At 40.5% G+C, this 10,696-nt stretch overlaps 1 protein-coding gene across 1 annotated transcript in view; it reads left to right on the top strand.

Moving 5' to 3' along the window:
- Positions 1 to 392: 392 nt before the first annotated feature.
- LOC149797451 (uncharacterized) overlaps positions 393 to 10,696 on the top strand; it is a 59,427-nt gene continuing 49,123 nt past the window's right edge. Inside the window, exons 1-2 of the mRNA XM_089962264.1 lie at positions 393 to 521; positions 5,369 to 5,482. Coding sequence (XP_089818390.1) covers positions 399 to 521; positions 5,369 to 5,482 — 237 coding nt within the window. The 5' untranslated portion in view covers positions 393 to 398. The remainder of the gene's footprint in view (positions 522 to 5,368; positions 5,483 to 10,696) is intronic.

Here is a 10,696-nt window from a genome sequence, read left to right as displayed (position 1 = left end):
CACAGTTCAATGTAGGACCTGTGGATATGTTTCATTTTCTCGGTTGTCATCGTATTACTAAACCTGATGTGCTGTATTTAAAATTAAACAGTCGTCTCTTTCCACAGTTTAAATGACTTTCAAGCAGTCTGTCTTAATATAGAGGCTTATATAGTATATGTATTGGACTGATCACATACATGTTTCTTAAATGTAAATATATTTAAGAACTAAAATAACACATAAATAAATGCGCTAAGATTATTTAACACACGATAAGTTAAGACATATCGTGGATCGGCAAATATATATTTATGGCAAGATTCATGTATTTATTGGTTCCATCCGTAGGTGGGCATGTTGTAGAAAACGCAGTAGCATGTTTCCGGTACGCAGCTAGTAACGTTGATGAGTTGAGCATGAGAGAAGGAGATGTCATCAATATCTATAACAAAGAGTTAGAAGAATATGGTTGGTGGATTGGGCAAAACTTGGGTCGTATTGGTGCGTTTCCTTGCACTCATGTTAAAATCATGAAAGAGGTATGTGTATTTAATTTTTAAGTTAGATAAGAAACACAATGAGAATGCATGTCAAAAGCAAATATAATAATTTGACATCAGATGAAACACGACGCCGGAAGAAAATAACGTGTCGGCATAAAACAAGGTTGTCATAAAGGTACTATGAACACCATATACAGAAACACACAAACACACAAAGCTTTATCGCAGCCACCCCCAACCGCCGCTGTCCCATGCCCCACCTGCAACCGCCTGTGTGCATCAGAATTTGGGACTCCTGAGCACATGCATGTCCACCGTCGATGAGATCGCACAACTTGTCTTCCTCGGCTCGAGAGACTACCAAGAAAGGGAAGAGAGTAATGTATATATACCTCCATGTAATACATCTGAAGCTGGGTTTTATTACTTTTTAATTATTCATCATTCATAAATGATTTAGGAGTCCAAATTCTGATGCACACAGGCGGTTGCAGGTGGGGCATGGGACAGCGGCGGTTGGGGGTGGCTGCGATAAAGCTTTGTGACGTTTCTCATGAGCTGCAGCATGACGCTGGCGTGGAACAGGCTTTTATGATCAGGGCTCGCCAGTGGCTTCTGTCTGAGGCAGCGAGCTCGAGCTGGTGAGGTTGAAGATCTGTCCATTTCATGTGCGTCTTGAGATTGTCTTTGTAGAGCTTGCGAGGGCGGCCTTGGTTTCGGTTGCCGTGGGCTAGCTCGCCAAAGAACTGCTGCTTTTAGATTCTGTTTTGAAATGTGTGGATGACATGGCCAATCCAGTGAAGGTGGGCCTGATTAGTTTGGCTTCGATGATGGTTGTGTGGACTCTATCAAAGACTTCCTGGTTGGTGACTGGGTCCTGCCACTTGATAAGTATGAAGGATCTCAGACAGCATTGGTAGAATTATTCCTACTGACTGATTTGACTTCGGTAGACATTCCACGTTTCACAGCCATAGAAGAGAGATGTGAGGACACCTGCATTGTAAACTTTCATATTTGTTGACATGCGTATGCCCTTGTGCTGCAAGACCTTGGTTCGGAGTCGTTCGAATGTTTGGCTTTTTGGATCCTCGCAGTGATCTCTTTGTCCAGGGAGCCATCACTGGATATTGTGCTGCCTAGGTATTTGAAACTGTTCACATTCTTCAGCTGCGTGTTGCCAGTGGTGATGCAGGGTTGTGAAGGGACATTGTTTGGGGCGGTCTTGAAGAAAACTTCTGTCTTTCAAAGGCTATCTGTGAGTCCAAATAGGTTAGGTTGAAGGCTTCAGAGAACATATCCACGATTGCCTGCAGGTGAGTCTCTTCATGGGCCATGAGGGCACAGTCATCTGCAAAGAGTGTTTCAGAGATGAGTCTTTCTAGCGTCATGGTATTAGCAGCTAGGCGACGAAGATGACACACTGATCCATCCAGGCGATATCTAATGTAAATACAAAGGTCATGGTCAATGTAAATAACCCAGCTCAGATGTATTACTTGGAGGCATATATATATATATGTGTGTGTGTGTGTGTGTGTGTGTGTGTGTGTGTGTTTGATTCGCTCACTAGAGAGACTCATACGTGAAACAAGATAGATATATATATTGTTTCACCCAATAATCTCTCCAGCGACGAATCAAACACTTGCGTGGGCTGGTCTGGAAATCCCTTGTTCTCTCTTATTTCCAAGGACATCAAGTAAACTACATGCTTCCATACCGCGCAAAGGCTAAAAGTAATCAACCCTTATCAACCACTGGTGACAAATCACGAAACTATATCTTCACATTTGCATGGTTTATCCTTGTAAGCATGCCGTAGCGTAACGCTAGTTTTTCATACAATCAGATAAAAAGGACAACTGAGACACTCATGGTCAGTCAAAGCACAGCTTCGAACCGCATTTCACACTCCCCATACATATGTACTTTCATGACACTGCATTCACAACTATTTAAAGGACATCTCAAGATAAAAAAGTAACTCCTTCCCAATTAAAATATTCGTCACCGGCACAAATATTTCACGCTGACAAGCACAGCATGTCAACACCTTTAACTTAAGATTTTATGCTACTCTGACTCAATTTCTAACAGCGAAACTAACCCATGGTGTTATTATGTCTCGTGAATAATGTGCATTATAACGTATCTTCCTAAGAAACTGGCTAATTACTCGATCCAGATATATTTGCCCATCACCGACTTCCCATAATCTAACAACAAAATCGCTGAAATCTAGCACATATAGAAAAATTATAATCTGATAAGTACAAATGGGACACATCCTAGATTAATGACTATTATATATATATATATATATATATATATATATATATATATATATATATATATATATATGTGTGTGTGTGTGTGTGTGTGTGAGTACGTGAGTATGGAGAATTCAAGGTTATGTGTCTCTATATAGTTAAGATAAGCGAGACTGTATGGTCTCAAAATGTTAACGGGTCTTACAATCCTGCTTACAATCAATCATACCATCGGAGCATTGGAAGTGCCCCTTGACATCAAAACGGCAGGGTTTGATACCTTGTTGTGAACGGCCCATTCGGCCCGCAATAAACGCAGCATGTTAAAGACCGGAGATCTGGTTTGTATTTAAAAAACGAAGGATAATTGTCCAAATGGACATCAAATTGATTCGTTTCACTGGATGCAATCCTACCTTGTTATAACTCCCTATCATTCTGCGCCATGGTCTCACTAAGATCAAAATGGAAAGGATGCTTCCTTCAAGACCGCGTCTTAGACATGCAAGGGGAATATTTGACGGTCTGACAATTCATTATTGCTGCATCTTGATTTGATATAACGACTTAACACACACACACACACACACACACAAATTCACACCATTGATTTATGGGTTAAAGGGAGTTTGGAGTATCGATTTTGGATTACTTGTTTATTTTCAAACATTTCCCGCTTGGCCTAATAGTTGATGTGTGACGATTTCACAAGGCGTTTTGAATTGTCTGTGTGGTGTTGGTTTATTCTGCCAACTGAAGTTTAAAATCCTTTACCGTTGTTCTTTCCCTTTGATCACAGAAATATTTTTGACCAAATAAACCCATTTGACCCCATTAATATTTTGAGACCATAAAGTCCCCAAATGTTAACTCTATAGACAAAGTTCACATACAATTCCACATACTTATGTAGAGCGGTGCATAATGTGGTCAACTCTAACACTATTAGTAGTATATAGCCCAATGTTTGAGGCTATAGACCCTTTTGACCCACACATGTCTCTACGTGTTACTTCTTGTTTGAGCCTCAAGTGCCATTCCAATATTAATTTCTAGTTTGCCCCGAGTTGCCATTCCGATGTTAATTTCTAGTTTCGCCCACACCTCCAGTACAATTTTTACCCCCAATCGCTACATATTACTACATTGGTAAATGTTCAGGACAGTACCCATTCCGTATGACCCACGGGATACCTAGCCAAAATAACATTTACTTTGGTTGAACTATTTATTTCTCAACATTCAAAATTGAAGATCGTCTCCTTAGAACAGGTCTGAAAGAGAAAATATTTTAATTTAATATGCACATTTTAAGTTGAATTTCAATTCCTTAGTTCACATAAACTTTGGTTTTATATATCATTTCTTGCTTTCGTATTCTGAATTTTATCGCCGTTGTATATTACTGAACAAATATTATTCGCATAAAAACCTAAAATATATGATATTTACCAGTCAGTTGGAGATTTAGAGGACTTGCACAATATTTTAATTTCACCGAAAAGATTTACTGTGATATAATTTTGGACTTCCTGCTTAACCATGTGCGCATCTCTTACGGTTTCTGAATACTTCAAACATTTTAATGTTACTCCAGACCTTGTATCACTGATTATCTCAGCGCATTCAAGAAGATATAGTCATCTCGTCTGTACATCCTTGTATACGTACGAATGTACGTAGGACATGCGTACTTGTGTATTGTTATGTAACTCATCATGCGCCATTATAATTAGTCACATGCAGTGTGGACAAATGATACTCCTTGAATGTGTAAAGTATGGTAACAATTTGTGATTTTAATTTCTCCCTATGGAAAGTGATCTTGGATTAAGAGATGATTTTGCATAAATGTTAAATTACTCAACCACTGTTTGCCTCTCATTCATAGCACATATTTATGTGATTACTGATTTGAGTCCCAACACAGGAAATACTGAGACCTTTCGGTCATTCCCCTATCTTTATTTCTACACTTGAGTCATAACATAATTCTGATAATATTGTTACCCAATAACCATGTTATTATCCCTTGGGCCATAATTTTTTTAAAACTGTTGACATGACAACACTCTAACTATATATATATATATATATATATATATATATATATATATATATATATATATATATATATATATATATATATATATATATATATATATACTGCTAGGCATGAAAAGACGTTTTATTTATACAACTACTACAACTTGTCGTGACTATACTCTAGAATTATATCTTGTAAGTGTTGCAATCATAGCCGTATAAACTGGTCATTGAAAGACAGATGTATACCCTTCATTCATTCCACTGACATTGGCCTAGTCCTAGCCCCTAACGAGCGAACCCCATGCTTATAACTTGGAAACTATTGAGATTCCTCCCATTTACATGGAAACATACATTAATGACATTGACGAACAATTGCGCACACCCAGTTGACATTTGCTATTAGGAACGTTTTCACCCTAGATCAACCTGCAGGGAGAAAGTCGGATTAAGAACGTGCGGACAAGTGCTCGTCAATATATTATAGGTGTATTCTAAGACTATATTAGAAACAAATTGAATTCAAATCGCATACATCAAAAAAATAAGTTTTTGTTGCAGGTTGTTTATACACCAAACGAAAAAGTAAAGTGCCTAGTCAACTTCAACGGTATTACCGACCAACACCTCTCCTTTTCCAGACAGGAAATACTTACCATTATCTCCAGACAGAAGGTAAGATTTAATAATCAAGTACATAATAAGGTCCATCAGCAACTTTACGAGTTGCTTTGACGAAAGCTATCAAGTCGGAGGTCCTAAGAGTGGAAGCACAGAAAGATTTCATAACAGTAGGCTTTCAATACATTTTGTATCAATAACCAGAATACGACCTTTATCACTCCGGATTTATTTCGTGTTATCACGTTAGAAAGTTACTGAAAATTCATATTTTATTTCTGGTTTCACTTAGCTCATACTTGATGGTTAGAATTTGTAAAGACATATAAGGAATTAAATTGTACAAAACTTAACAACGAAATGGTTTCCAAGCAAATAGTTGTACTTATTCTTTCATAAATAGTGGAACCTGCTGTGTGGAGACAGTTTTATCGAGAACAATTTACTAAATAGTCTTAATGTGCATTGAAATTGAGAGTCTTGTTTCCATAATTCTTTTATCTTTAATATCCGGCATAAAATTGTATACGAATTATCAAAATAAAGAAATTAATGTTCGAACTACATGTTTTTTTCACATCGTTAATAAATATTTATATTACTCGCTTATGAACTAGATACACTTTGTCATCGTTCTGCATATAACTTGTACATAAGTAGATACAGGAATGATATATGCCACGTGGATAATTAGCAATATGTGACATAAAGCAATACAACTGCAATACAACTGTACTTCTCTTTTTGACAAATGGATCATGCGGAACGTTTGTTTATCTACAGAATTATGTCAACTTTTCTTGCTCGATTTTACTCCCCATTGTAAGTGGATGCTGTCAAATATTTTATAACGTATCTAACAAAATAGTGAATTGAGGACAACTAAAACACTCTTTTATTAAGCTTTAAAACTTCAAGAAAGGAACACGATATGTAAATAAAATTATCTTTCTCTAAATTAACACCTAATATAATTCATTGTTTGGTAGATTTAAGATATTATATTCATTACTTGCTACGCTACTCGTGTTATGAAGACAATATCGAAACTCGCGAAAAAATATATCCAAGTTAAGTTGGTAAGTGTATGTATTCACTGACTTTCTTTGTTTTCTTGTTGGCTTTTTAAAAATTTGTTATCAAAATAGCAACATAATAGCCAGTTGAGATTTATGTTACTAATCTAGATCAAAGCCTTTAACGCCACATAACTTTGCGAGTGCGCGATTGTAACATGCGTGAGTTTACCCCTCCGTCCCAATACAGCTTTGCCTATATCAGTAAGCAAACAAAGCACTATTATCAAGCTAGTACTTTGCTCTCGATTGTAACCATAGTGAGATCCGTAAGTGAATTTTGCATGTAGTGCCACAATGCACACCAACTGCACTACTGCTATTAATCTAGACAATATTATATGCAACAGAGATTAACCTTTGTGAGAGTATATTACACCAAAAAGCACTTCAACAATACGATTATCGACGTGGCTATATTATATTCTGCCGATATTTCACTTATGTTAAGATATTCTTTGCTGATCTCGGCTATAATGACAACTTGCACCGATTGATAAGGACAGGATTTTGAAAGGATTCATGAGCATAGCCAATGCAAAAATCACAGAACTCAAATACTAGTATGTCTATAACGTCACAGAAAACATTCCAGCATTATTTCGTCTCAATTAACCATACCGATTTGTTAAAAAAGGCTCAAAATATATTGCAAACTAGGTATAATTGTTCACATACGTATCCAGCATATCAGCAAATTTTAATTGGTCTCAAGTTATTGATGATGCTGTAACTAGAAATAGAAAAACTCAGTCAATCAAGCAATACAACTTGAAAGCATTCGCATGATATTTGTGCAAGAAATGTTTGAGGCGCTGACGTTATTTGAAGATTGCAACATGTCGGGGTATACATGGAAGACATCAAATATATTGAAACAGTCTAGGTCATCGACAATGGCAGTGAATGAAGAAATTAGAAAATCAATTAAATACTCTTCAAAATACTAGTACAATGGTATCCACACCTGAACTTGAGGAATGTAATGAACCGATGAATAACGCTTCAGAAGCGGAGCAGCGCAAATAGTGGGAGAAATTATCCGAAGCCATTTCAAAATCTAATAAAATGATAAAAATAGATCAGATACACAAACAGTACATTTAACATTGTTGGACATGAATGGATGAACCTTCGTCTTATTCAAGTTGATTTAGTAATAGGTCATTTGAGCTCATATTGGCCGAGAACGACTTGGATACTGTACCCTGGCTTGTAAGATAACTTTATGATCACATAAAGAATAAACCTGTTTAATTGCAAAGGACTGATTTACACGTTTTTATTATTACAACACAGAACCTTGACGGACTCCGTCAAATTCTAATAAATGATCTTGACAATATCAGACTGATTAATTAATCATCCCATGCCTATGAGGTAATCAAACGGCAGTGACTGGTAAAATCAAACTATAAAATAAAATAAAATACGCACATATATATTTTTTTCTTGGCATCCGTCCGTCTACGGGAGACGATGGTGTAGCTTCAGAGTAATTTGTTGTTTCGCCTTCTTCTTGGCTCTCTTTACAGTACGCTTTATGTTCCTGTCTTCCTTGGCTCTCTCAGTCATTAACGTTGATGTTGGCCGTCTTCATGTCCTTATTGCAGACATCTTTGTAACGCAGACATGGCCACCCAGTCGGTCGTGTACCTTCGGTTAGCTCCCGGTATATCAGATCCTTGGAAATGCGGCCTATGTCCATTCTTTTGACGTGGCCGAGACATCAATGGAACCTCTCGCTGAGAAAGGAGAACATGCTGTTCATATAGACGCATCCCAGAACCTCTGTGTTGGGTACTTTGTCCTGAAACTGGATGTGCAGAGTTTCCTGTCGTGTCTCGCATAGGTGGTCCATGTCTCCCTGCTGTAGAGGTGTGTGATGAGCACGCAGACCTGCCAGACCCGTAGTTTAGTCTTCTCAGTGAGATTGGGGTGTCTCCAGACACTCTGTTTCAGTCTGGCCATCAGTGCTGCTGCCTTGGCACTCCTGCCGTTTACCTCAGAATCAATGGAGAGCGAGCTGGAGATGGTGCTCGAGGTATGTGAAGTTCTCAACAACTTCCAAGTTGAACCCATCGATGGTGACGGAGGAAAGGGAGTCAGCATCCTGCGCCATGATGTTCGTTTTCTTCAAAATTATGGTCAGTCCAAACCCCTTACAGGCATGAGAAAGGCGGCATGCTAGCTACTGGGGTCCAGGCTGTGACTTTAGTCTTAGCATGGAGACGGGCGATGTTAAACAGCTTGTCGTCAGCCCTGGTATGGATGTGCACTCCGTCACTGAAGTCCTTGAAGGGGTACTGGATAAGCATGGAGAAGAAGATGGCAAAGAGCGTTGGCGCAACGAAGCAGCCTTTCTTCACTCCGCTGATAACTGGCAATGCCTCCGATGTTGCGCCATTGAAGTACACTGTGCTATTCATGTTTTCGTGGAACAACGTGACGACAGCGAGCAATCGTAGGGGTCAGCCGATCTTTTTCAAGAGCCTGAAGAGTCCGCTCTGAATGTCTGGGTCAAACACCTTCGTCAGGATTACGAAGGCGATGTAGAGGGGTATCTGCTGATTGCGACACTTCTCCTGCAACTGGCGTAGTGAGAAGATCATGTCTACAGTTGACCGGCCTGAAGCCATACATGGACTCTGAGTTGACGCGGGAGGGAAGGGTCTTCAAGCACGCCAAGGCGACATGGGCGTAAGCCTTTCCGAAGATACTTAGGAGGGATATGCCCCGGTAGTGATTTCAGTCTCTACGGTCTCCTTTGTTATTGTACAAATTGACGATGTTAGCGTCACTCATGTCCTGGGGGATGTGTCCCTGTTCCCCGCAGAGGCCGAGGAGTACGTACAGGGTCTGAAGCAGTGCTGATATCCCGCTCTTGAGGATTTCAACCCGAATGCCGTCGCTTCTAGGAGCCTTCCCACATGCGAAGCAGTCGATGACTTTCCGAGCTCTTCCAGGGTGGGTGGTGTGTCTAGTTCTAACATGACGTCCAGGGCGATGTCGGAGACGACGTTTTGGGTTGCATACAGCCCGATATAGTGCTCAACCCATTGCTTCTGCTGTTTGCCCTCGTCTTTGTTGAATTAACCCGTCTCGGACTTGTGGGGAGCGCTCTTGGAGGTTGTGGGTCTGTCGCCTTCTTGGTACCCTCGTACATGCCTCTTGCATCACCGGTGTCGGCAGCTGTCTGTATACTGGTGCAGAGGTTTAGCCAGTAGCTGTTGACGCAGCTCCGTACGTTCTGATGGGCGTTGTTCCTTGCAGTAGTGATGGCTTGTAGTAAATTAAGGCCTTTGATGCCAGAAGGGCTTTCCTCTTCGCCTCAATCACGGGCTCCATATCCTCCCAATTGGGCTCAAGTGGTATTTTCGCGCTCCTGCGTACCGTAGGCAGTGATGGCTGAATTGTACACAGCGTCAAGGAGGTGAGCCCACTTGGACTCGATGGTGTTATCAGGTGTCGTTTCTTCAGAGCTTCCTGCATGTTGCTGATGAACTGCTGTGTTTTCTATGTGTTGCATCACAGCAGGTGTTGATGCGTGGGCGACATTTCTTCATGTTGTTGTTCAGCTTCTTGGGTAATATTCGCACAGTGCTGGCCACGAGGGAATGGTCCGTGCCTCAGTCCGCACTGTGTTAGCTGCGGGTGAGGAGGACACTGGCCAGATCCGCACGATTGGTGATGACGAGGTCTATAATGTGCCAGTGGCGGAAATGTGGGTGTCTCCATGACGCCTAGTAGAACTCTTTGTATTTGAAGGTGTTGGTCACACATAGGCTGTGGGAGCATCACATCTCAGCAGTTTCTGCCCATTCTCGTTGATCTTGCCCCTTCCGTGAGAACCGAGACATGTGGATGAGGCCTCGCGGTCAGCTCCCACTCTATCATTGAGGTCTCCTAGTAGACAGAGGCCTTCAGTCTTGATGATACTGGATATCGCTTGATCCAATGAAAGCTACTAGCGTGTTCTTTACAGCGAAGCCAACACCATGCTGCCTAGATTAATCCGAAGGTTTAGTTGGCATCCCTGATGGTACCGCTGTCGGCCAGTTGGGTCTCATGGAAGCAGTCAATGTCGACGTTCAGGCGGGACAGTTCTCTGTCAATGACGGAAGTCTTTCGTGTGTCGACAATCTGCTGAAGGTCAGCGGTGAATCCAGGACACATGGTCCTGATATTCCAG

Source organism: Sinohyriopsis cumingii, chromosome 6, assembly GCF_028554795.1.
Source record: "Sinohyriopsis cumingii isolate HCF-2022 chromosome 6, ASM2855479v2, whole genome shotgun sequence".
Classification (NCBI taxonomy): Eukaryota; Metazoa; Mollusca; class Bivalvia; order Unionida; family Unionidae; genus Sinohyriopsis; species Sinohyriopsis cumingii.
This window is presented reverse-complemented; position numbering and strand designations above follow the sequence as displayed.